This window comes from Aphelocoma coerulescens, chromosome 2, assembly GCF_041296385.1.
Source record: "Aphelocoma coerulescens isolate FSJ_1873_10779 chromosome 2, UR_Acoe_1.0, whole genome shotgun sequence".
In the NCBI taxonomy this organism is placed as follows: domain Eukaryota; kingdom Metazoa; phylum Chordata; class Aves; order Passeriformes; family Corvidae; genus Aphelocoma; species Aphelocoma coerulescens.
Genome location: NC_091015.1, coordinates 154,796,591 through 154,824,463, shown reverse-complemented (window position 1 = coordinate 154,824,463; position 27,873 = coordinate 154,796,591). Strand labels below are relative to the sequence as shown.

General features: G+C 42.6%; 1 protein-coding gene across 6 annotated transcripts in view; it reads left to right on the top strand.

Annotated features, from left to right (window-relative positions):
• Positions 1 to 1,254: 1,254 nt before the first annotated feature.
• Positions 1,255 to 27,873, top strand: part of ENPP2 (ectonucleotide pyrophosphatase/phosphodiesterase 2) — a 72,509-nt gene continuing 45,890 nt past the window's right edge. For 2 of the 6 annotated variants that reach the window (XM_069005381.1, XM_069005386.1), the window contains exons 1-5: positions 17,014 to 17,116; positions 17,414 to 17,516; positions 23,265 to 23,420; positions 25,407 to 25,532; positions 27,548 to 27,608. In XM_069005381.1, the coding sequence (XP_068861482.1) occupies positions 17,084 to 17,116; positions 17,414 to 17,516; positions 23,265 to 23,420; positions 25,407 to 25,532; positions 27,548 to 27,608 (479 nt within the window). In that variant the 5' untranslated portion in view covers positions 17,014 to 17,083. The other 4 variants (XM_069005385.1, XM_069005382.1, XM_069005383.1 and 1 more) reach the window with 4 other exon arrangements.

Here is a 27,873-nt window from a genome sequence, read left to right as displayed (position 1 = left end):
AAATCTGGTCTGTTGCTCCAGGCTATGTAAGCCTGAGATCTGTTTATGGAAAGGACAGATAATTTTGTTTAACATTAGTATAGAAAAGAATACATTCTTTGTTTTAACCTCAAAAATGTTTGGTGTATTTTGCTGTAAACTAAAAATAGATTAAAAACTCCGAACTCTTTTCAGCACAAAAATGTCAGTGCAAATGTAAGTTTGTCAGAGCAATAAACAGCAAAAATCAAGGTCTTATAAAGGAAAATTTGGCTAACCTGAGAGTCACACTGCTATTAACTTTCCCTGTAACCTAATAAAGAATCACTCTGAGGGCCCATCATTTCACCTGCAGCATTCACTGCCATATCCCAAGGTAAAGGTGATAAATTCTGTCTTCACCCCCCATCTCCAGCCCAGCTAGAATGATATTTGGATTTCATGCATGGTGTGTATTGACAGCCACTATTTTATATCCATTGAAGAAGCCTTCAAAATATTTTAAAACACAGTTAAAATAAATCAATTTATAATAAATTTATTTGGAATAAACAACTTGCTCCAATCCATAAAAGACCCAAAGGCCCTGCTCTTGTTATCTGGATGCATAAATTTAAAATTATATGCACTCTAGCAAAGGTGGCCTGAGCTTGGAAGTATCTGGAAGTGTCAGCCAGTGGAGGCTCGCTCACGGGTATGGGATTGGAAATTGGGGTACTCTGGTTTTGTAGTTAAATTCCTAAAAGCAGAAAAAGCATTCCAGATAGCAGATCCTAGTGAACGACTTTGCAAAGTGAAGAAAATAATCTTATCCATTACTGAATAGCTCTATTAAACGATGAGAAAAAGCTCAGCACCACCTTGTTATCTGCACATGACCTCTCCTGAGGCATCTGTGGCAAAAAATAGAAAAGGAGAAAAAAGGGACAGATTAAGCAAGCTCCCGGGAGTGCCGCATTTGAAAGCAGAGCTTCAGGACAGGGACACTTTCCATAGAGCCATTTCAGGCAAAGGTCACATGTATGCATATAAAATCTTTCCTGAAAGCAGCGCCTTTGTCTCCCAGCTATGTCCCAATGGAGCCATTGTCCTGCCGGGGCAGCTGGCACCCTGACTTCAGCCCCACTGCAGCGGGGCCGGGCCCAGGGCAGCCCCCGGAGCCAGCCCGGGGCCGGGGCAGCCCGCGACCTCCCCGGCATATTCCCGGCCCATTCCCGGCCCATTCCCGGCACATTCCCGGCCCCGCGCATCTGCCGGAGCCGCTGCCAGCGACGCGTCCAGCCACGAGTCCCCACGCCGAGCTTCGGACATGGAGAAAAAGGACCCTCTGGTACGGTAGGAGCGTCTGCCCTCCCCTTCTGCCCTGCGTGTTTTCCTGGCTTGCCAAAGTAGCCTTAAAAAAATATCACTACAAGAAAGTCGGGTAATGAAGCAGCATGAATGTGTTTTTGCAAAATGCAACTCGAATTGGGATTTGGCAAGTAGGAAGTCCTTCCAAAATGCATTCAGGGGTGATGTTGGAAGAACCCTGATTCATAAATAAGAGAAAAAATTATTAATGCACAGAGAAGAAAATGTATTTTAGAAACCATAGTAGTTCTTGTACAGCTTGTTTTGCCTCCTGAAGAGATCTCCTCTCTTAACCTTTTTAATATAAACTGCTTTTCATATATATTCTTACCTTATAACAATATCAAAATTGGCATCCAGCACAGACATGAGCAAAGTATCATGTGTTTTGTTTATATTTACCTCCTACAGTATTAATATTATGCAAGTACATAAATATGAGTTTAGACCTCCTACATCACTCCTACATCACATTTATATTAAAATTTCCAGTGTCTGGAGCTTCACTGGTAAAGTCCCGGGCTTAAAGGCAATCCATCTCAATAAGGTTCCTGTTACAGGTACCTCTCCCTAAGCATTTTTCTCCAGGGGAAATAGATGGATTTCTTTAATCAGGCTAGTAGCACCTCAAGGATCTGTATTTTTTTCCGTAACTCCCCGTGCCACAACTGTAAATTGTTGATTAGAGAGGCAAGTTGATAAGGAGCAATGACACACTGCATGCCTCGTATTTCCCCTACTCATAATGGACTCATAATGGTTTTGATTATTCTGATTTTGAAGTGTTAGTCTTGGGTCCTTCTTTCAAGTTTCTGTTGCTTCTGATTTTGGTTGTGATTTGCTCTAATTTCTGCTGATCTATGCAAGCTTCCTGTCAGCATGTGTCAGTGCTGTGCAGGAGGCTGTTCCTTATTGCCCCCACATCTGTGATGGAAACTCTGAGCTCTGCAAATGGAATTGGGACGCTGATTTGTCCAATTAAAAACAAAAAAGGGAAATAAGGCCTTTCAGGGGTGTCAAAGTTTACATGAATGCTTCAGCCCTCCCCACTGGATGTGCAGTGGGGTGTTGGGAAGGTTGGCTGGGGGCTGGCAGAGAGCACTGGCTGTAGGGAAAGATAGTGGGATGTTGCCTGTACCTAAAAGAAAGCAAAGGTGACTCTGCCCCTAACATTGGCTGCCCACAGGGGACCTGCTGGACTGTTCAGGGACAGATAAAGACATCTGTAGAGCTTCTCATGAAGTGCAAGGCTGTAGAAATGTTTCCTCCTAGGAGGCTGGCCTGTATAAGATGTTAAGAAAACAAAATAGTGCTCCATTTGTGTAGTAATATTTATTCTACAAAATCTTAGCTTATTTCAGAGGCTGTAATATGAAGGTTAAACTACGAGTTTAATGTCACTGCAGCAGGGAGGTTTCCAATTATTCATCAAGGAAGCCAGCTGAGTTTGAATGTCAGACAGCTAAAGATATGTTAGCACCATTCTTGAAAGCTGGAGCTGTTCATAGCAGTGTCTGCACTTCAGCCTTTACCAAAGGATGCCAAATGAATCCTTTGACATTAGCTGAACTGGAAGTGGAGGTAATGAATATTTGTGATAGATGAATGAAGGGTGGTGCATGAGATGGCTCCTGGCAGTGCTAGGCTAGCACAAGTTTGTCTGAATTCCCATGTGCCATTGGAAGTGCTCATTCGTGGCACTTCCCCAGATGAATGGACCACTTATGGAAACACATCAAAACCTGATATTGCTGACACACCAGGAACACGAAGTGGTTTTCAGTTGCTTACAAAGCTGACAGCATCCTTGACCTATGACATACCTTGCTGGATGAGGGGTTTTGAGCCTCCCAGCATGGCTCTCCCCATGCCACCCACACCAGCCCAGCTGGGATGCACCCTCCCTGCACTGGTCACTGTGTGAGATGACAAATGTATTTGTAGGGTGCCAGACCAAATGATCTCACAGGCTTTCTTTGTCTCAAAACCCATGAAACTGTGTGTGCTCCACACAGAATAAAAGAGAACAGGGTCACTGTCATTTTAATACACAAAAAAGACGTAAATATAGAAATACATACATATTGGCTCTATCACTATAAGAGAACTATTTTCCTGTTGTGTACAGTTGTTTAAATTCCATGAGAAAGATTAATGGTAAATGGTCTTTTGTCCTGGAAGGCTTCATGTTTCAAAATATTCAAGTGACGAATTGCTTGGAACTTCTAGTTGGTAGTGATGTACATGAAAAATTGGATTAAAAGAGATTAAAAATACAAGATAATAGCAGGTATGCTCAGCTCCTGTCCTTTTGCCCTAAGCCAGACAGAACTGTTCTCCTATTGCAGATGGATTACATCTGTGGCTGGGAGTTTGTGTCCTCAGACACCTTTTTTTCCCCTTTTCCCAGTTCTTCATTCCTGGTTCCTCACCTCTCCCCACCATCCCAGGCAGCACTGGGGAATGACCAGTCCATGACAGCCCCTCTCTGCTGCTCCCTCCTGCTCACACATCTCCCGGCCCCGCCGTGGGGCCTTTCCATGGGCCGCAGTCATTCAGGACAAACCTGCTTCTCTAAGGTATTTTCTGGTGGTTGCAGGGGAATCCCTGCTCTGGTGCCTGGAGCACTTCCTCCCCTCCTTCCTCATTGACCCTGGTGTCTGCAGAGCTGTTTCTCTTCCTTTTCCCCTCACTCATCAGTACCTGCACAGCACTTTCTACCCTTCTCCGTTTTGTTCTCCCCAAGGCACTGCCATCTCGTGAGGGCCTCAGCCATGTCCTGTGGTGGGACAGGCTGTGTCCAGCCCATGGCAGCCCCAGCCTCTCCAAATTATGCACTATTGCACATGTTTCTGGATTCTCACTCTCTGTTCTTCTGTTTCCATGTTTTTTGGCTAGTTAAAGATTTTAACCTGAAAGCCTTCTAGTTTTGAGGACTTTCTGGCTTTTCTGTCACTTACCTCTTCACCAGTTTTAGCTTCCTTTTTTTTTTTTAAAGAAGTTCCTGGAAACCCATCCTTGTCCATAACCTAATTTTTTCCTCCCGTGTCATCTGATGTAGAAACCTGCAGAAACACCATTGGTGGGACATGGCCAGAGTTGTTCCTGCCATTCTCCTGAAGCTATCCCTCCTGCTGCATCTGTCTCCTATCCCCATCACTGAAACTTAACATTTTATTCCCTTCACAGATTTCTGTTCCCTGCTGCTTGCTGTTAATGGTATGTTCAGCTGAGGTCCTGCCTCTCATACCCTCTCATACAAGTGTTGCTCAAAGAACTTGGGATATGTTAGATAATATGGATTTTCCTGGGTAATAATGCTTTGTTCTTGCACATTTCTTGATGTACACCCAATTTCAAGCTTCTGGCTCTAGAATGGCACATGTGGCAGTGGAGGTGGCTGTCGAGATGTAGCAGGATGAGCTGCTGAGGCTGCCAGGCTACACATGCATTTAGCCAGCACTAGCCCACTAGCTCCCAGACATATCCATACCATCCATCCATACCATGGTTTACACACAAATCGTCCCCCCAGGTCATTCTTTTGCCAGAAGTGGATAATTTGCAAGGGGGAAACATGTTAACCTGAAGAAAGGATGATTGTACTGCTCTGTTCACGCAACAGCAAAAGCTGTCAGAGCCAGCAAAGGCAAAGACTTCTCAAATGGGCTCCACAGGGAATCACTCCAGGTTTTACAGAGAGCCCTGTGCAAACCTGGGACAGGATTGGAACACTTCCCTCAGCTGTTCTGCAAACAGCATAACAAAGCAGAAGGGAGGAATACAGCCCAGGGACACCCCATCACACACCCTGAATTTTCAATTACTTGATTCCAGCAACTGGGCTCTGCAGAGTCACTCCAGACTGCCTTATTTAAGTGCTAGCTTTTAGGGCAGATTTTGGTGCAGCAGGATGCACGAGCACTCATGACAATTAGCAGTAAAAAGGGCAAAGACAATGAAGTGAATTTAAACATAGGAGTTACTATCCACAGAACATTTGTGGATTTGAATCTATTGTTGTATATTTTGCCCTGCTGAAAAATCTTTTAAGTCGTACTAGCTGCATGTCCCTGGTGCTGCTGATGAATGTGACACCTTGAAAACCTTTTCTGGCCAATGACAGGAGAATGGGGGAATGGGACAAGGGATATTGGAGCTGGGAAAGGATAGTGGAACCTGTGTTGTGGCAGCAGCAAAGGGGGACCAACGCTGCACCAAATTCAGTGCTGGAGCTACCAAATGGGACAGGAAAACTCTTGATTGCAAGGACTGTTACAAATTACTGCCCCTCCAGCTGCAGCAGCCCATGGTTTGGTGTGTTAGCATCAGCCTCAGATGTGAGTGGAATTGTGGGAAGTGGCACTCATCTGTATCAGTGAAGGATCTTCACTGCAATACTTGAAGACTTCACAGGCTGTATAAAGAGAAATTTGGTTTGGTTCAGCCCTCTTTGGAGAAAGAAGAGTATGAGTTTGTGGCTGCAGTCTGGTACCTGCAGCAGGTGACAATGGAAGAGAGGTACAGCTTCCTCAGTCATTTTAGGCATCCCTCAAAGGCTCTTGGCACACCCAGAATTTTGGCTGGGACAATCATAAACATCCAGTTGATGGAAATAAGGTCACTATGAGGGTAGGAGGAGAAAATGTCCTGATGAAACAATATTTTGTAAATAATTAAGTTGCAATCACCTATAAATGCTTGTTTTTATTTCTTTCCATGCTGATGCTGAACAGCTAAAGTGGCAGTGAAGACAATAGGCAAACCCCAAAAAAGGTCACCCTTCCAGCTGGGACAGAAGGAATGCTGTAAGATGGGATGAAATTCCCTTGGAGCTGATGACCCTTCATCCAGGAGAAATCTAAGAAGCCCTTAACTGCCTTTTGGATATCCAGAACAATAGGATTCCTTTCCCTGCTCAGGGAAAGAGCATTTCTTTGTACATTCCTTGTAAATGACAGGATTGTAGCAAAGAATTTAAGTCCTCACTTACAGGAAACAACCTGAAGGGTCCCAGTCTCAGCTGGCTGCCAAGTCCAAAAGCACTAACTCAGGTAATTTGTGCTTGACCACATAAATTCAATGCACCTAAAGACACTTTACTTTCTTGACATTCTCTAACGTATAATGGACTTGTGCAATAGAGTACAACTGAAAGTATTAGCAGTAGGGCAGAGATCACAAGGATGTTTTCCTCCTTCCAAACCCCAAAACAGCAGGAACAAAAAGGAGATTCCCTTTTGGAATCTCCAAAGCTCTGTTCTCCTAATATATTTTGTCTCTTTCCACCCTCAAAACTAAGATGTCTTTTTCTGCCCTTCCATTGCTCTGCCAAGCTAGCCCAGCATTCCCACAGGTAGGAGGAGATGGCTGTGACAGTAGTGGGATATTGGGTATCCTTTATCTACGGTGCTCTCCTGGTGTTTGCCATCAGCAGCATCAAGCCTGGTTTGTGTGCTGAACCTGCCACTTCTCCAAAAGTTTCCCATGCCTCTCCCCTGTGCCTTCTGTCCTGCAGTCTGACTGTACTTCCGCGTGCCCTTATACAATGGGGTTTGGAGGTTGGCTTATTTGTTTCATTCATAATGCATCAGAGTAGGAAGCAAAAATCAGAAGTTTTCCCAGTGCTGTTTTTTTTTTTTTATTCCAAAACCATGCTGAATTATCTGCAGAATCAAGCAGATGCTTCAGCAGGCTTAGATTCCCAACAAGCAGGGGTCTGAAGATGAGGTTATAGTCCCACATCCATTTTGAAACCAGCTGTCATGGCTTAAGCTACCACAGAGGACGTTTGTGCTCCTGCTGTCTCAGTGCAAAGGGAACTCAGTTCGCCCAGGGATAGAGGGGTAGAGGGTGCTCCTCCTCGGATGACTTCAGCTGTCACCTGAAGATATTGCTGCTCCTTGCCTCTTTCCATCATCCATCCTGGCTTCTTTGCCCAAAATGTGTTTTCTTTGGGGTTTTTTTTCTTATTTTAAAGGTGATTTAATCAGAGTGTTCCTCCTCTCCCAAAAGGTCAAAAAGTTGAGCTCACACATCTGAGCAGGGACCACAGGTACTGGAGGCTTTCCCTGCGTCTGGCAAAGGAGATGTCCCCACTCTCTTCACCAGAGCAGTGGTATGCTCAAGTCTTTTTTACATGGGTTGGATCAGACATTGCCATCAAAGTTGTTTGGTTTCAGTGTCTTGAAGGAGGGTTAGCCATGGACAGTGAAAAGACAATAAATTAAATAGTCCCAGTTGTTTTGCAGGCTCTCTGTGGATGCCCGGGAACCTCTGTCTCTGCCATGGAAATCTTCAACAAGTATAATTTCAAGCTGATTTCAGTCTTGTCTGCTGGGAAAAGGACATTTACTAGGGTGGGGAGCCTTCTCTGAAGGCTGAGCAAAGCAGAGCTGCTTTTGGTCTACAGCAGCCAGCAATCATTAAACCAATGAATTGTTTCTTTCTGAAAGTCTTGTTTTGCTAAATAAAAAAAAACAAAATATGAGTTAAACAAAACTTAGCTCAATAAGATTATTTGCTTTAAAGTAATGAAGAAGTCTATAAATATTTAAGTGACCTGGGTTTCCCTGCAGTTTACTTGTTTAATCCATTCTAAAAAATACTTTATTCCTTTCCAAAGTTTTATGCTGAGAAAGTGAAAAAAGTATTTGCCTAAACCCCCCTGATAATCCTTATGCAAACCCATGCAGAGTTGCACATTTTTGATTGCTAGCATTTTTCTTCATTATTTTTATATTGCATTCCTGCAGACTTTGAAATTTATTCAGTTACACATTATGATACAGGTTTAAAAAAAAATCATTCAGCAATGGATCACATTGTTTTGTTGTTGAAATGTTGCTTATGCTTTTCTCACCCATAGAAAACAGGGAGTACTGTTCCAACAGGATGTTTTTCCCTTTGTACTTACATTTGTCATCTTTGCACTCGGCTGAAATCAGAAAAAAAAATGTGACCTTCAACTGAACTTGTGGTGACATGTTTCAACTTAGGAAAATTTGTGATGCTTGGAAAGTGGCCCATCTGTCCAAAATGACCCAAAAAGCAAGATGCGATTGTTTTACGCTTTTGTGCTTTGCCATTTCAACAGGCAGCAGCGGATGCCTGTTAAGAAATGTAGGGTGTTTAGTGAATGCTGCGGTGACACTGCTCCCCTGGGAGCAGAGGGAGTGGGGGGAGAGCAGAACTTGCCCCTGCCCACAGATGCTCCTCAGTTACAGTGCCTGGCTTGGGGCTCGCAGCAGTTTGCAGTTTGCAGCTCACTGTGTCTCACAGACACACTGCTGCCAGGGCTGAGGACCAGGGCAGGAAACTCATCCAACCGAAAAACCTGTCAAAGGAAGGGAAGTTTTTAACCTGTTTTGATTTGCAGTGTATCCCCAGAAATTGTTGGGGTGAGAGGATGGAAGTGATAGTAAGGACTTGCCAGTCTGCCAGGACTGGTGGTAGACACTTGGTATTTGTATTCTACTTGCTAGGTTTATTTCTGTTCTGAAGGAAAAGGGCAGAAAAGCCAGTTATTTCCAAGGTAATGAAATACGAGCCCCTCTCAACAGCTGGGGATAGCTTAAGCTATCAAATGTATATCATAAAGATGTGTCTTTCAACTATGAGATAAAACAGTACACCCAAAAAAGAGCTGCAGATGGGATTAGGTTTGTTAACATGTTAGCTGTGTCCTCATTATATGCATTTTTCTATGAACAAAAGCCTGGACAGTTCCTGTTGTATCCTCTGCCACTTAAATGTTCACGGGGCCAGTGAATCAGATCAGGCAGTTTAGGCAATGTTTAATAATTGTTATTTTTATTTTTAAGAGGACATATCTTCTTTATCAACTGTCCTAATTTCTTCAGGTTTTCCTTCTCTTTGTGCTGGACTGATTGCATTTAGTGGTGTTCCTGCAGTCCTTATGCAAATAAAGTAGATCTGCTTGAGTCAGGCTCATACTCATGTGAAGGAGGTTCAAGCCCCAGAAGGCCCTCAGCTTTTTTTTTTTTTTCAGTCTTAACTTCTACACTGCCAAGGTCTGTTCTATGTTCATGCATTCATTTACCATGCCAAAAAAAAAGCTTTCATAGGTGCAAACACGTATCACCATAAGAGCAGCCAATTCTTCAGCCGGAGATGCCCCTTATACAAAGAACAAGGAGGAAAATGTGCCCACCTGAAGGCATGTCCCTATTTGTTGTGTGGGAATCCTCTGTTTCCAGCCTGACCCCACTGATTTTTCTGCAGAAGTAGTGATGCTGCAAAGCATGTCCAAAGCCTCAGCTGCAGGCAAGTTGAGAACAATATTCCTAGTGACATATCTGTTTAAACTGAAATCAAATAGGATTTTGCTGTTTTGAAAATATCAGTGGGGTTTTTTTTAGATTAACCAGGAGAAAGATATTAATTTAAATATTTATTTTTTGATCCAAGTGCTGAAAACATGAAAAAAAGGATTTCAAACAAACAGAAACTCTTGTTTGCAAAGAAAACAAAAGAAACAAAACAGTATTAATTATATCCACATTTTACTTGTAGGGGAGAGACTAGCACTTGGAAAATTTTTTAATCATATCCAAGCCTTGACCTTGAAAATGTGCCAAAATAGAGTTTGAGCTGAGGGTAAATGTAATCAAGTCAGCGAGATATGTTGCAGGGTTACTGTAGAAGTCCCCACAGGAAGTTTTATATGCCCAGGAGATTCAAAGATCATATTCTACTGAAAAAGGTTTGAACATGGTAAAGGATGTACATATAAGTTACAAAAAGAAACTAGAAATATGATTTGAAGTCTAGAAAACCTGCTTTTTACATCTTTCAGTAACTTTCCCATCTTTAAGGTTTTTTTGACTGTTGTTTGTTTGTTAGTTTTTGTTTTGGTTGGGTTTTTTTCTCTTTTAGCTTTAATTCATTATTTTAAGGGGGCTATGATTTTCATGGGATGTAATAGGTTGTACCACTTGTAAAATTCAAATAAATTAACAGTGATTGTGTATGGCACATGCAAGGTACCATGCAAGGCCCTTGAAACCTCCAGACTGCTATCTGGGGGCTAGGGTGGATTTCACACCACTGAAATCTACAGCTCTTTGAACAAGACCGATATAAAGCTGTTAACGGGCACCTGTGACACCCATATCAAGCAGTGGAAAACAAGGATGAAGATCCAAATACACAGCCTTTGATGGGCCGTGCTAAAAACACATACAAGCTCTGTGGCTCCACGTGTCACTCCTTCATATCCTCCTTGAAGATGAGATTTTTCACCACAGAACAGTTTTTATTCTGTAGTTGCTAGAATTTTTAGATATGACTATCTTAAGAAATATAATTCTCAGTGCATTTTAGTGAAGTACTTGTGCTGCTTCATAATAGTAATGTCGTCCAGAAACTGAATTGGGTATATGTTAGTTTCTTTGAAGATGAGGAAAACATAGATGTGGGACTGGTGTAAATGCTGCTGCTGCTGTGTGTGTGGTTCACAGTGAGAGGTGTAATACCCTGTGTTGGAGCAGGTGGTGTATTAGCTGCAGTACCGCTGGGACAGACAAGCATTCAGGCACCCAAAGATTTCTTCAGGTCACTGAAAACTCCTCTCCTCTTTCCAGCTGACCTAGCTGTCCTGCTAAAAGACACAACCTCACTTACAAACCTTGTTCTGCTTGTGTGCCACCAAAATGGTTATTGTGTGTGGAGGGTGCGCTTGAGCCCAAGATTCCTCCACAGGCATCACAGGCAGCTTCAGGAGCTGCAGTGCTGTCACCAAATCCACAGTCCTCACTGAACCACTGAACTTGTGGTATCTGATGTGGGGTGTGGGAAAATTTATTTCTCTACTGCGTTATGTCCTCCTTTTTCTCACCAGGCTGCTCACCTGGGTTTCAGTTGTTATCCCAGTGACTATGCAAGTGTTTTACGTAGGCAAAGCAGAGACAGGGACTCAGGTCCTCCCCTGGCCAGTGGTTCCTCTTCTGTCTCTGGGTAGGCAGAACTCAGTTTCAGACAGGCATGATCCCAGTCCCCTGTGTTTTGAGAAGGACACGTGCATGAGGGTGAGGTGAAATGAGGTGAGGAGGGGTGCAACAGGCTTTGCTGGTCGACGTGCTTTGCTGGTTGTACTCAGTGAGTTTTGGGCTTTATCTGGGTGTTCTCTTTCCAGCCCTGTGAACCCTGCAGGCATTATATAGGATGCTCAGAAACGCTGATGGGCTTGTATGTGCCTAAGGCACTTGGTGCTTCAGGGGCTGGGCTGCAGCAAACTGCAATTTTGAAGACTTTAATTTGTCCATGATTGTCCCTGAGGGTCTGGCAGTGCTTTATGGATCTTTCTGGCCAAGAAAGTCATCCTCAGCACAGTCCTCCAGTGCACCAGGCACTATGATTTGCATACCATTCCCCTCCGGGCAGTGATGAGCAGACAGATAATTGAAGACTGGTGGTGTTTTGAGAAACTGCGGTGAGGAGGGTGTACTTTCATGTGAGTACAGCCTGGTTCGTGGATCTTCCCAGGCTGGTGGGGTAACAGAGGGCATAATGGTGCAGCTCCTTGCCAGTCAGTCCTGTGCCTTCTGCCTCCTTGACAAAATGCAGCTTTTATGTGTGTAAGAACAAAAGACACTTGCAGAAGTGTCTCAAACACTTGCAGCTCTCAAACATGAATGGATAGTATGGCCTTTGCCCATGCTGAGAGCTCCTTTTTCTCTCTGCCCTGCCTTTACCCCTTTAATGCATCCTTGTGAACATGTGGGTTCCCTCCTACCATTTATGATCATGTTGTAACTTTTTGTTTCCAAGTCAGCTGCCAGTCATTTGAAATCTATCACTTGCTGAAGTGTTTTACCTTCAGCATGTAAAAAGAGACTTCTCAGTGACCCTATTTTGGGGTCTTCAGCGACGCTCTTACAAATTGAGCAGATACAGATCATACAGATCCATCATCCTGCAGCAACTCTTGTATATTTTTGCCTCCATACCCAGTGTTCAATCACTGTTCTGCATTTCTGTATCTGGTTGTAGCCTGGCTCCTTGGCTGACCTCTGCTGAAGGACCACTTATAGGGCATCACCCTCCTGCACTAACTCTTACTCCTGCCCCTCTTTTGGTCATCAGACTGCCAACCAAGGCTGGCTTTGCTGTCCTTTTGCCACCCTTCCCTTCACATACATCTTTCCTTCCTTCTCTGTCTTGTTTATCAGTCACTGTGCTGGCTGAGTAGCAAAGATACTTGGTTTTCATCTCTAAAAATCTCTGAAGTCCACCACCATCACCTCAGTGGTGACAAGCTGTAGGATGAGAGGCAACAGGCAGAATCTGGAACACATGAAGATCCACCAGGATGCGAGGAAGAATTTATTTATTGTTGGAGTGACTGAGTACTGGAACAAGCTGCTCAAAGAGGCTGTGGAGCCTCCTTCTCTGGGTATATTCACCATCCTTAGAAATGTGCTCTAGAGAACCCTGTTTGATCAGGAAGGTTGGACTAGATGACCTCCAGTGGTCCCTTCCAACTTTAACCATTCTCTGATTCTGTAATAAAAATGTGGTTTAAAGTCCTTTATGCACAGGAATCGGTTCTGCTTGGTATGTTGTGCCTCTTTGATTTTGTTAAGAAGACTCAGGGTGTCTTCAGCAAGGTATTCAACTCTTCCCATGCTCACTCTGGCTGCTGGAAGTTCATTTGGTTTCACAGTGCTTGTACCTGAGTAGGCTTGATGTGGATACTACTTGAATTTCTATGGTTTGTCAGAAGGTTTTGTTCCTTGAAATTGCTATTTCGTGCACTCAACTGACTGTTTTTCTTGGCCACAACAATATGTGAATGCTGTGTTTGGGACAGTGAGAGCTCTGTGACACTTTAGAGAAGTCCTTCACCCTTCTTTCATGCTGCTGTGAAGCCTACTGGAGGCTTTCATCCCGGTCCCCCAATCATCCCATGCATCCAGCATCCAGTGCAAAGTGGACAGGAATAGCTAAAAAGGCTCATTTTATTAGAGTCCACTCCATCCCCAACCTCTGACTCAGCCAATATACTTGATTTCTCTGCATTCCTTTCCTCATTAGAAAAACTGCTCAAGAAAAATTAGTTTTAAGTAAGACTGTAAGTAAGTACTGCCTTGCTTATATTAACTCTATGGAATAGCCTTTGATAGCATTTCCCATAGCATTCTTCTGGAGAAATTGGCTGTTCATGAGCTGGATGGGTGCCCTCTTCACTGGATAAAAAACTGGCTGGATGGCTGGGCCCAGAGAGTGGTGATAGAGTTAAACAGAATTGGCGTCCAGTCTCCAAGGCTCAGTACTGGGGTCAGCTCTGTTTAATATCTTTAAACTATGATCTTGGCAAGGGGATTGAGGGCACCCTCAGTCCGTTTGCTGCCCAGCAGAAAAGGACTTGGGAGTGCTGATCGACAGTGGCTGAACAGGAGCCAGCCTGTGCCCAGGTAGCCAAGGTGGCCAGTGGCATCCTGGCCTGTATCAGAAACAGTGTGGCGAGCAGGGCAGTGACCTGGCACTGGGGAGGCTGCACCTTGAATCCCTTGTTCAGTTTTGGCCCCCTCACCTCAAAAAGGACATTGAGGGGCTAGACCATGTCCAGAGGAGGACAAAAGATATTGAGAAGAGTCTGGAGCACCAGTCTGATGAGGAGCAGCTGAGGCAGCTGGGGGTGTTTAGTCTGGGGAAAAGGAGGCTCAGGGGAGACCTTAACACTCTCTACAACTCCCTGAAAGGAGCTGTAGCCAGGTGGAGTTTGTTCTCTTCTTCCAAGTAACATGTAACAGGAAGAGAAAAAATGGCTTCAGGCTGTACCAAGGGAGGTTTAGATTGGGTATTACGAAAAATTTCTTCACAGAAATTGTTGTCAAACTGCCCAGGGAAGTTGGTGGAGTCACTGTCCCTGGAGATATTTAAAAGACGTTTAGGTGTGGCACTTAGGGACATGGTTTAATGGTGGACATGGGGTTGGACTCAGTGATCTTAAAGGTTTTTTCCAACCTACACGATTCTGTGATTCTGTGATTCTGTGATTCTGTGACTCTGACTCCATGAACGTTTCTAATTGGAAATGTCACAGCACGAACGTGTCATGTAAGGCGCCATCTGGTGCCTCGTTGCAAGCTTTGCATCCCGTGTTAAATAATCAGTGTAATCATACAAGCCTGAAAAGCCAAAGGCCAATTTTTATGCACAACAACAGAGGAAGAGGCATTTCATATTCTGGTGATCTTGTTAAAATTCCTTTTTAATGTGTTTCATTTAAACCTTAAAACTTCCACTGAATCGCTGAATTTTTGGGCCAGGAATATATTCTGTCAGCTTTAGTCCTTTCTTTTCTGATTAGTAAAATGGCAATTAGTTGCTCAAAAAATTATTTGCCACTGATCCCAGCAGTGAAATTTTTCCTGAAAAAAATCATTAGACCTTGTTTATGCTAATAAGTCCCTTTTGAATCTGGGATGGTTTCAGGCACAATCCTTGTCACAAAAAGAACATTGTGCATCTGATTGTGTTCAGTTCAGAGCTACTGGAAAATGTGTCTTACATAACACAGATGAAAAAGATTAGCAGTTTCAGAGTCATCATCTATAGTTCTAAAGGACGTTACAGAGGAGGTTAATTAATTTAATACACTTGTAACATGGACTAGGAAATATAAAATAAGCTCTTCCATTTATATAAAATAGTGAAGTTTACAAGCTCCAGAGAGGTTACATGAATGGAAAAATGAAATACGTGTGTTTAAATCAGTAGAAGTCATTCTCAGTGCTGTATTTTTTGGTTTTGTTTGTTGAGGTTCTTTTTTTCTGAATGACCATTTTTAACACACGTGACTTTTTTTCAAAAGAACTGAGAACCTGTGTGAGGAAGATACACAGGAACAGCAAAGGCTCTGAAATTGAGAGCATCTCAGAGACTTCATGTATTGGTTTGGGCATTCAAAATTGACCACCCGATTTTTAAAGTCAGTTGTGTTTTGCCTGAGTCCCTTGGTCATCCGAAGGTCCTAGCCTGGAGGAGAGCTTGGGACTGCTGATTCCCATATTTTGCCTATTTTGCCTCTGAAATCATGAACTTCATTAGTTAAGATACATAGGCAACACCACTGAGTAATTTTACTTGTGATACTTTAGGTTTCCCTTCTGCTGCGGTCACACACTGCTGTACTTACCTAGTGCTTGGGGATGAAGTTGTTTAACCACAGGATATACCAGAGGCTAAGGGTGAAGAATTTTATAGGAACAGCTAGTAAGACCTTTGATGATTACTTTTCTCTAGACCTCTATGCACAGTTTTTTGCTAGAAAAATAGTGCTTATTGCAACCTAATTCTTTTAAGTGCAGCTAGTGATAAAGTGAACATTAGAAGATGGGTCTTGAATTCATAGTCTCTGTTAAAGGAAAAGGAATACAATGTCCTAGTGTAGGAATTTTTAAGCTAATTACCTTGCCTTGAGCCTTGCAATGCAAAGTTGCAGCTGCACAATGGAGGCACTTTCGGTTAAGAAATGCATGAGAAAGGATCAGGTCCTAGCAAAGGCTGTCAGGCTGGGATTTGGGCAGCAAAGAGAAGGGTTTTTTAAACCCTGTCCTGTAAGACTATACGGTGGGAAGGGGAGTTATTTCAGCAGGTAAAAGTTACTTCTAAACAAAGTTCAAAATTGTATGTGTTTAATACTGCAAGATATTTTAAAGAAAACTGTACTGTGTCTCTTAATGCCAGTATAGAATATGGGACAGGTCCCAAGGGAAGCTCAGTCCGTCCGAGGGCTTACAAACCTTGACTCTGTCCCTTTAAATGTAATTGTTAGTAAACACTTTCATGAAAGAAGCTTTCATCAGAGAAAAAAAAGTGGCAAACTACAGTGGTAAATAATTTGCCTTGGCAAATAATATTTAAGCCACTGATTTGAACCGTAATTCTGTTCAGCATTATCATTTGCTTTGTAAATAAAAGTGCTTATCCAAACAACCAGCTTTCTGTTGTTGATGAAAATGGGGAAATGTGAGGCAGAGGGAACGTGTCACTTCCCTTCCTTTCTGGAAGTCTGGGGTTTCCAGCTATTCAGATGAAACTGCTTGTGTTTCCATCGATACGAGCCTTGCCCGGCCACAGCAGCACGGGAGAACAGCGTTGATAACTCCCCCCCGCCCCCGCTCTGAAGGTGTCTCCAGTTTTGAGAGGCCTCAGTGACAAACCTGGGGAGCACCCGCCGAGGACGAGCCGGGCGCTCCCCAGCCCCGTGCGGGGTCAGCGGCTGCGGGCGCGCCCCGGGCCGAGCCCCCGGGCTGCCACACCTGACACCAACCGGGGCGCTTCTGGGGGTGGCAGCGGGACAGCTGCATTTCGTAGCCCCCAGCGAGCTTCCCCCCGCTTCTTCTCCGAGCCAGATGGAGCCGCATTTGGTTTCTCTTTTAAGCATGTTACTTCTGTGAGGAGAATAAAGCGAGCAGGAACAGCGATTGGCCGCAGCGGCACAAGCGAGCCCTGCTCTGCCAGAGGAAACCACATAAAAGCGCGCGGGTGTGCGTTTGGGGGGAGGGCGCAGCGAGGGATGATGCCTGGAGCTTCTTGCAGTCGGAGCTGCGATTTGTGAGTGAACTATGATGAAATCACCCCCTGGACAAATCACACGAGCCTGTCAACCTCACCAGGTGGGATTACTCGTAGCTAATAGCCCGAACTCCCCGAGCAAACAGAGCTCTGCCTCACTATAAAAAAAGGCGACGGTGCGGAGCAGGCTTTTCAAGAATTCCCTGGTATGGCTAAGCAGGGCTGCGTCCACTCGCACCAGGTAGGGGAGGAGAGGAGCGTGTTTGCTTTCAGAGGAGGAGCAGCCCGTCTCTTCTGAATAAGTTCCTACAAAAAGGAACGTTTCAGCTTCAGAAAGAGATGTTTTATTCATAAACCCCTTCTGGTTCGTGTTTCTCTCCAGCGGTGACGCTGTCAGCTGCTACTCCAGTGATGGGAACTGCAGTGCTGGGGAGCTCCAATGTACTGAGGACTATCTCTGCCCTTTATGCGTAATGCTGTTAGTGCAAAAGTCCTGCTTCTTGTGCAGTTTGCTTACTTTGCTGTTTTACTTTTGCAGGTTATATCCTTATTTGCTTTTGCCTTTGGAGTAAATGTCTGCATGGGATTTACAACAAATCGATTTAGGAGATCTGAAGAATGGGATGAGGGCCCGGTCTCAGGTACAGTAACAGACGTAAATTGTACATCACCATATACCCTGATGTTATAGACTGTGGTTAGAAAACATTCTTACTCTGTAACAGTAGTTTGCTTGTTCTTTTCCCTCTAGGATATAGAGAAGAATAAATAACTTGCTGAGCCCGAGTCAGTTGACCTTTGGGACTCACCTATAGGTCTCCTATTTACTTAAACTTTTGCTCTGTGTGCACGTGACTATGGAAAATTTAGCTTATTTTAGGACTGAGCACTGTCAGTCTCACAGAGACTGGTCTCATCAACTCCTCTGAAGTGTTTGCAGTGTTTTGTACTCTGCATGGCTTCCTTCTAGCCCTAACAGAAACTCCCTGGTGGCTTTAAGGGTGTTTGGTTTATTTTGGTAGCTATTGAAGTGGTGTCTAGAAACTTGATTAATGCTTTCAAGAGGCACTGGTGAGAAAAGCTTTGGTTATTTCTGTGGTTCCTGAGGTCATGCTGGTTTGTGAACAGTAGACGGCAGACATCTGACGGCGGAGAGGGCCGGGAGAGCAGAGCAGGTGTTCGTGCAGATGTGCTGTCACCGTGTCCTCTGTTTTTCTTATGCCTTCTACTTTTTTTTCTTTGGAAGACAGCAAGAACATGCCACAGGAGGAACTGTTATTTGTGTTGTGGGGCAGTATAGAGTTCCATGAGCTCAAGCATGGTCCAAATGGAAAAATGTATGAACCAGAACACTAGTCTTTTTTTATTAAAAAAAAAAAAAAAAGGCAGGCTTGACTTGTGTCTCTGTTCCTTTGGCAGGAGAAAGGAAACTTGCGGTCATTGACTTAGAGCTGGTTAACGTAACTGAAGTGAAAGGGTTTCATTTGCAATGCCCGTCTGTAATGATAGCTTGTGAATTTTAATTATAAAATTGTTCGCCGTGGCTAGAGTTTGTTGTGTTCCTGGTAATGTAGCTGTGTCCTCCTGTCCTCTCTCTTTGAGGAATTGGTGTCTAATCACAGCCACTATCAGGGCTGCTGGTCACTGAGTAGGGGCATTTTAGGTAATCAAGAAGATAGTGGCTATTGCTTTTGATATTTATATGTGTAAAAAAAATTGCTTGAAAAATATTTTTTTAAAAAATCTTCTAGGATGTTAACTGTAGAACAGATGTGTAGTGTGTGTAATAGGGATGGGAAGGATTTGCATTTCACGTATTCAACACCTGAGTGCCAGTTGCTTTGCTTTCACTGGTGACTGTCTAGGCAGGGCTCTGCTGGTTTTTACTGAAGTCCCGAAGGTCTGATATTGGGGTTCCATTGCAGCTGATCAGTGCCAACTCTGCTGAGCCAGCCAGCACTGTTCAGCACTGCAAGGGCTGGGAACAGTAGCTGTGTGCTCCTTCCAGTAGCAAGGTTAGCTACTTGCTTACTATTAGGAAAAAGGGCAGGCGATGGGGTACTTTTGGAAGTCTATTGAAAATTTGCTTGCAGGTGGGATTGGCCCAGCATCTGGCATTGAAGTAGTCCAGTGAAGGATGCAATAATGAGAGACAAAAGTAATGGAGGATTTTTTCCATTCTGTGTTTTTGGCTTGGTTACTTTTATTAAGAGAAAAAAAATATGGAGAAAAAAATATATGATGGCAAAGAATGAAGGAGTACAGTCACAGTATAGACAGTAAAATGTTACACTGGAGACCTGTGGGGTTTTTAGCAAACTGAAAGCACTGTGATCAAAGAACCTACTTAGTCACTTTTAATGGCATGACTTCCAATTATATTTCATTAGAAGAGCAGTCCAATGAAATATCCAGAAAAACAGATTGGTATAAATTCTTTTTCAATTTCACTATTCTTTAGCTTATTTGCTTACAAGTGTCTTGGTGTTGAGAATTAATTATTTTATATTGACAAAACACTTTGTTTACCAAGCATTATTGTAGAAACCAATCCGTTATTTCTCCAGAGGTATGCCATGATTGTAAGCAAATTTTAGTTTTCATCTAGTGTAGAACTCTGCTCTGAGCCAAAAACAACATGGTTTTTTCCTAGTCCCTTGTAAATGCATGCCAAAGTACCACAACAATGCCGAGAACACCCCTTCTTGTTCTCCTTTTACAGTGCACAGATGTCTTTATACACTTGAGATGTTTAATATTTGTACCCAACAAATTCTTTAATGGAAATAAATTTTTTACTTAAAATTTCTAAGAGGCATTAGAGAACCAAAGCTCACATTTTTTTCATAACTTTGCCTTTGTATGTTACTTGATAATGAATTTCCTAGCCATCTTTTTAAGCATTTTCAGGGGAAAATGGCCTTGGTAATCTCTTGGAGCATGGTTCTTGATCACAACAAGATAACTTAATGCTTTGGAAGGAGAAACACTGCAGTCATTCTATCTCTTCTCACTGCAGTTTTAAGCATGCCATTAAAAAGGGAGTCACACCTTTCTTCTGTTGGAACACTTGTATTTTTTCCTTTATCTGACTTTTCATTTGTATTTAACTCATTGCAATGAAATGCAAGTTCATAATAGGAGTATTATCTAGCAGAACTAGCACTCCAGATGTTTTGTTTAAGTATCTGGTTGTTCCATATAGGTTCCATATGGGATCCAAAATGGCAAATTGTTACCAGGTAGTCTCCTTCCTATAATGCCTCTGTAAGCATGTCTATATGGTGTAGTCCTGTTTGACATGCTATTGAAAATAAATGGATTTTATTATTTTTAAACCTTGTAGTCAGATAGAATCAAAGGAAATAATTTGATATGGCACTTTCTAAGATAAATGTAACACCTTTAAAATGGAAATGTAACAACTTCCATGAACTGAATCACAAGGACACTATTGCTCTATTTAGCTTCACTCTCTAACCTATGACATTGAAGACAATTAGATGGCTGTTTTGAGCTTAGTGGCAATAAAAGGAATGTATGGAAAACAATGTGACAAGCTCTATGTATGAAATAAGGGTGGAAGGATCTTCATGCTGAGGTCCCTGTGCCTGCTGCATCATCTGACTCCAGGAACTGTGAAGGGATGCAGGAATTTTGGAAAGGATTTTAAATTGTTTAAGTTTGTTCTGTACAGGGGTTTCTGTTAATTTGAAAATGCTCACCAGGGATAGAGCTCCTGATGATATATTTTCAAACATTTTGCATGCGCCAGTACCTGTGCCATGTCATTGTGCATGACCTGAAAATCATAGTCTGGCTGCAAAGGCAAGGTCAAGCACGAGAAACAAAGGAGCGATCTTAATGTATTTGGAGAAATTCAGCAAGTCCTCTTTTGTGCTGCAGTATGGAAACTGCATTGACTCAGGAGGTGTGACTTGAATTTGCTAAGTGATTTGGGATGATTTTCTACATCATTAATGAGGTAGTTGTCAAGATATGTGAAAAAATTAGACAAGGTAGGTGGGCTAAACCTTTCTTACATGAAATGGAAGCCCTACTTTGCAGTTATAGAAGATGGAGCTAGATGGGACCTTGAACAGCCATGTAGACCTCCATATCCCAACACCTGGTCGCTTGTTACAGAAGTGCTTCTGACAGATCTTGGCCTAGCCCTTCTTCAAAATCTTCAAGCTCAGAGATTTCACAGCTTCTGTGGGCAGTTTGTTCCAGTGGTTTCCTGATATAAATGAGCTGCTCTTTACAACGTGTCCTTGAGCTGCTGTTAACTGTCTCTTATGTAATCTGCAGTCAGATTTACACCTTCTCTTTCCTACACACATGTTGATGTGTTGGTTTGGTTTTTTTGGTTTGATTTATTTTTTTTTTTCCTTCTGAAAATATCTTCCTACCAGCCCCTTGAAATGAAAAGGGTAATGCCCAGGGTAAGGTTTACATGCTGGTATGTAATACCTTCCAGTTTCTAAAACCTTTGATTCCCAGCTTACTGGATCTGTGATTATATATTACCTAGCTTCCAAAAGAGAAAGTAGTGGAAGAGGTTAAATAAGATGAAAATATTTTTTGGTAATAGATTTTCAGAAGCATTTGACAGGAAGCAGCTGTCATCAAAAATAAGGACCAGGTCTTCATAGCTCTGAAAATTTAAGTGTTCACATGATTTGAAACAATTCTCATGTGATTAATTTTTAACATAGTTTTGTGACCTACTTATGTGAGCAAAGAAAATACTGATCTGTGTAGTGCCAGCATAGATGCACAATCTTTAGCTCCTTGGAATCTCAGATGGCCAAAATACTGATGGCTCACTAAGAGCATGCTTGCAGGATATGTACCTATAGAGTGAAACTTCACTGTGTGTATGATGTTACTTCCCCCAAGCACTGCTGACCTGATTGAAAACTCCCACAAAACAGTGACACAGAGTTGTCTGCTACTACCTTTTCCAGCAGTCACGGGAGTGTGCCTCAACACTGCCATGATCCACGACTGCAACCATGGTACATGTAGGTTTCTTACCTATGATCTTGCTGTAGCACTTATTTTCTGACAAGTTTCCTATTCCCTGAAGTGGTTTGTACTGGTGTCCAGCCAGTGCCACTCCGAGGGAAGTGGTGGAGCAGTAGTGCTTGGGATGAGAGCTGGTGAGACATCACCTCCAAACTCCCCCTTCATCATCTTTTCCATCCATTCTCACAGTGTTTGGTTAATGCCACCTGATTTGGGAAGAGATTTCCCTTCCGTTTATGTGGAAACTAAACTCTCAGCTATGTAAAAGTGTAGGGGGAAAAAATACATAAGAAAATAGCAGAGCAACTATTTCCCAAAAGTGCCATTGCGTCAGTCCTCTAAAAGTCATACTGCTAATCATGGTGAGGTTTGCCAAACCCAAAACCAAACCCTGGCCTAAAAGAAAACAAAATACAAGACAATTTCAAATACTAAATTTTAAGAGGTCTCTCAAGGAACAAAAGGCATTGTGAAATTTTCCTTGGAACACCTCTGTATTTAAAGGATAACATAAATTCTTTACTTTATTTCATAAAATACAATTAACCCTAGAGAATAGCACACAATTTTCCTGCCATGATGTAGGATTCTCTTTTAAGAAAAACTTTTAAAATAGATTCAATGTATAGAATAGTAAGTTTTGAGAAAAGAGCAGACATATAATCTTTGACATTAACAGCCCTTACTAATAAATAGATTATTGAAGTCTAATACATTATTCATGGTTTTCAGACTGGCAGTCCTCCATTTAATTATGCACATAAAAACTATTAATTTCTTAAATACTTCTGTATTTTTAAGGTTTTTATAATTTGGTGCTCTGTAGAAGCCCACCAAAAAGCCTCGCTTTATTTCTCCATTAATTTATAGAGCATTTTAAAGTTTTCTTTCACGCTTCACATTGATTTGACACCTTCCAGTGTAGCAAACCAAGTCCTGCTGTCTGCATGTGGATTAATTGGAGTCTTTTCCTATGTAAACTGCCCAGCCAGCCATGAAAATGTCACTTGGTTTCTGAAAACAAAGGCCTGCTTCTGTGGAATAGCTACAGCTCCTGAAATGGGGCCTTGGAGACTTCAATACATTTCTGCTAATGATCTCTTGATTGTTACAGAGGTAAAGCCAGGGCTGTTTCTTTGCAGGATGTTATCACAGCATGCTGCTTCCTTTTTTTTTTTTTTTCTCCCTCAAAAGAACAACTTTTTTTGAATTTGTTCTTGTTTCTTCGAGCAATTCTCCTCTCCCTGCTCCTTTCCCAGAGCAAGCAAGGTCTTGCTCATTCGAGTGACTCAGGGCTGAGCCGCGTGTCCCATTGCTGCCAGACTGACAGATATTGCCCTGTTTCTTGTTCCACACAGTCCTGTCAGATTCCCCCTGGATCAATACCTCTGGCTCCTGCAAAAACAGATGCTTTGAACTTCAAGAGGCAGAGCCTCCTGGCTGCCGCTGTGACAACCTGTGCAAGAGCTACAACAGCTGCTGCTTCGACTTTGATGAGCTGTGCTTAAAGACAGGTATGATGTGTCTCCTGTCCTGCACTGCCAGGCGCTGCTGACACCTGGGTCCTGCCAGTGGTCAGCACTTGCTTGATAAGCCAGCACTCCTTGGCATAACCTGCATCTCCTCCTCACCTTGCCTTGGCCAGGCAGGCTCAGCTCAGCCCAAAACACAGCCCATATTTCCTTGCAAGGAGCAGTAGGAATTGTGCACCTATTGCTCCTCACTGCATGGGCAGAAAAAGCAGGGTACACTTTATACCACATAGAAAAGCAGATCTTCTGACACTAAATCAAAAGCAATAATAAAAACCGTGGTAGAAACTGGACATTGATCATTTTGTGTCAGCCATCCTTTTTTATCCCAACTGATAATTTAATATTGGAGCAATTTGGGCTCACTTGTGAGTGTGCCTTAGTAGCTGGAAACACTGAAGGGGGTGCGAGTCCTCTTGGTGCAGGAGACAGCCTGCACTTGCTACCTTTGCCCCAGACTGTCATATCCAGGAGTTAGGATGCATATACCACACTGGTAGAAACATTTGACTACAATTCATTGGACCCTGGGGATGGAAATATAGCAATAGGTCCCCTTTCTTTTTTTTGCCTTTTTTTCTTTTCCATGAGTCATAGGCAAGGAAAACTTCAAAGAAAGACATGAGTTATATTTTACTTCTTAGCATAGTGCATTTAAATTATTAGTTGTACCCATCTCCTTCAGTGTTTGCACAGTGGTCAGAGTTGACACAGGTGCCTTTTATTTTTGCCATTGAACTTATTCTTGCTTTATTGAAGTATTACACTTACTAAGCACCTAGAGGAAAAGTCTCATGATTAAAAATATCACTGCCCATGGGTGTGCCATGCTTGAAAGTCCTGACTTCCTCAGTTCTGTTAATGATTATATAATTTCATAAATTGGTACCAAAAAAGGGTGAGCTAATCTAGTTTGAAAAACAAGTTTGGTTCCAGGACAAAAATTTCTGAATTTTAGGCTGATGCTGTTCCACCCCTAGTGTAAATGGCTGCAGAATGAGAGGCTCTTTTTGAAGACTTTCAGCAGGATGTCTGCTACCAAAGGGCAGAATTTCAGTTCCTCACCCTTCTGTCCATAGCAGACACATACACATATGCATATGGTTACCTGTATAGCCCCTGGGGTTGTTGTGCTAATGGTCATATACTCCCACAGGCATTTATTCAGGCAGTTATCACATGTGTAATCTGTAAATATTACACACTTATAGAAAAAAGCCCCAAATGAAGCAGAAAAGGGGATAGAAGACTGCTCTGACATGTGGTTTTTTACTGGGTGCATGTTGTCTAAAGTGATTTTTAAAGTTTCTTGGGTGGGCCTTACTATGGAAAACCGTATGTTTAAAATCATAGCCTCTGTTCCAAAGCAATGTACTACCCTTGAGAGAGCACCTTATTTAGACAGGCCAGATCTTAAATTCATTTGCAAGATGAGAAAAGCTGGAGTTTTCACCACAGCCACACCATGCTTTTCCTTGAAGAACAGCTTTTTTTTCATATCTTTGCAGTTGGTGCTGGATCTGCACTATGGGTGAGGAACTGATGGTGGGAGTAAGGCATCATTTTGCATTCACACAGTCTCTTTTCTACTTTCTTATTTTCTACGGATTGGACTGGGGACTGTAGTAGTTGTGAAGAAAAGCAACGATTACCCAAGAAATGCCAGAATTCTTAGTTTGTGCTTTAGGTCCTACCATTGATCTGTCAAGATCCCTTTTTGTCTTTTCCTTTCCACACTTTTTCTGGCATTCAGATTGTACAAAGCCTGGAACACAACACCTGAGCAGGTGGCAGAAATACTCCCAAGTGTGTTTGTGGAGGAGCCCTCCTGCACTTGCAAGCGACAAAGGTCCTTTTTGTTTCTGGCTGGCATACCTACTTTAACGACTAGAGTGTTGTTATAGTGTGGATGAATACTTTTTGTTTTGATTGCAATCTCTATTCTTGCTTACATTGTGAATATTTTAGCTCGGGGCTGGGAGTGTACCAAAGATCGCTGTGGAGAAACCAGGAATGATGACAATGCTTGTCACTGCTCTGAAGACTGCTTAAGTAGAGGAGATTGTTGTACTAATTACCAAGTCGTTTGCAAAGGTACGTCTTTGGTCACTCTACCTCTTATCTTTCCAAACCGAATAGAAGACAGTCTTGTGGGTAAAGAGTTTTCATCCCAAGGAAGAACACTTCTTGTTCTGCTTTGACTTTTTTTTGTTGTTGCTGTTAGGAGGTGGGGGAAATGGGGAATCGTATTTGTAATTTTCTGGGTACTAGCTGAGGTAAATACAAATGATTTATAGAAGGACGTTACCTTTGCCTGTAGTGATAACAGTAGAAAGAGAAGAGTCAGAGGTGGATGCAGAAGAGTTTAGAGCAAAGCTCAGAAGCGTTCAGATGCATTTGTTTGCATCACAGGGAGTGCAGGGATATCTAATGATCTCAGAAGGAACAGAGCATTCCTAGATATGTTATCTTTGTCCCAAAGACCTCTCTCCACCCCCACCACAAAAGCTCCTGCTCAAACTACTTGGCCTAACATCTGTAGGCTTTGTTTCTTGTGGAAGAGGAGTTGCAAGAATCCAAGGGCTATTACTGACAGGTGAGTGCTCAGGGGCTGCAGATGACCATGACACACCCTGGCTGCAGAACAGCCCGCAGGGGTTGGTGGATGGACAAAGACTTTATTTTCATCCACTGCTCTGCTCTTTTAGAGTGCATCCTGCCTGTCTAATGTGTCTGCCATTCACAGCAGGTCTTCTGATCCTTGGTAATGAGCTCTACAGGTTTTTGCTTTTGTATCTCAGCTAGTTCTTAGATTTTTTCATTCATTAACTTTACTGGGGCAAGGGTTACAGTTTGAAATTGTTTCACCATTTTGGACAAATGCTTATGTTCACAAAATTGTAACAGTCCAAATCCATTCATACACTGAAAATGGGCCTTTTTGTTTACTTGGGTTTTGCTGTTGGGAATCCAAATGAAATATGTATTTTTCCAACAAATTCCTGTAGATTGTCTTTCCCCGTCCCAAAGAAACCTGAAACTGAGACCACTTAAACACTGGTATCGTTTCCAGTTCCTGCCTTTTTTTGTGAGCTTCCTCTCACAGGGGCCAAGACAGAGGAATTTATATGTCTCCAGCTTTAATGTACATAATTGTTTAATTGGCTAATAACAAACTATCTCAACGACCCTGGAACTCTGACAGGACTAAGCCTTATGTGAGAACAGTGTTTCCTCTTTATTTGTGCCTTTGCCTATCTGAAGATAATGTGTTGTTTGGGGTTTTTTTTCTTGGAAATTGTCCCTCCACCTCTTGTCATGGTCAGTTGGAATTGCTGCAGCTCACATTTCCTGCAGGTCTTTTCTGTGATGTTTTTTTAATTGAATTGCAGTTCCTTTAATAGTGCTAGGTTCAGGAAGCAGGCTTGTTAGTTAATAATTTGGTTTTTTCAATTGACCTGTTAAAGTACAAGTCATGAACCACTCTATAGACAGCACTCAGCAGTGAAAACCTTAAGAAAATAGTTGATTACACGAAGTAATTTTAACTAATCTAGCTCTGAAAGAGTATTCAATGCTTTTTTTAGCTTGAGTCTCACCTGATCCATGAGCTGATCACCTCTCTAAACCAGCTGAAAACTATTTAGAGTTGTTTTTCTTCTCCAGAATGAATTTTGTTTTGTGCCTCTAGCCAGCTGAATCAGCTTATGGAGACATCAGAGCTGATGGGAGGAGGGTGGGAATTCACATAAGCAGCACTACCTGGTTTTGACAGATCAAAAATAAAAAAAGTTAAAATAGATGACCAGTGTACCTAAAGCATTACCACTGTCTCCTGAGGTCAAAAGGACACTTTTAACTCCAGTTTTAAGAGCTGCTTGTAGAAATGCTAGTTTGGATATTTTTGTTGAATAGAATATAACCAGATCACTTGCTCAGCCTTGTGAAAAGATGTTCTCATTAATCATGGGAAGTATGACAAGTCAGTTCGTTGACTGGAGCAAGACTTTATTTTTTATATATATTTTTTTTTCTGTGAAACCTGTAGCTGTATCCACAGAGTTTTGTATTTTTTATTTTTTGAAACTCCGATGTGACTTTTCTGGTAGGAGAAACCCACTGGGTGGATGACGATTGTGAAGAGATAAAGGCTCCTGAATGTCCAGCAGGGTAAGTGTTTTGCTTGCTCCTGGAAAGGCAAATGCAGCAAAGCCAGGGGTCCCCAGCTCTGCCTTGGACCTCTGCCCACCATGTTTTTGCACTGGCCCTGTCATGCAGGCTGAATGACTGTGGGTTGGATGCTTGCCTGGGCTTCACTGTTTGTACAGTTAGGCTCATAATTTTGTAATGCATCTGCCTTTATTTAGGCTCATAATATTGTAATGTATTTGCTTTTGAGCTGCTGGTTGAGTAGTGGTGGATGATATATGGGTTT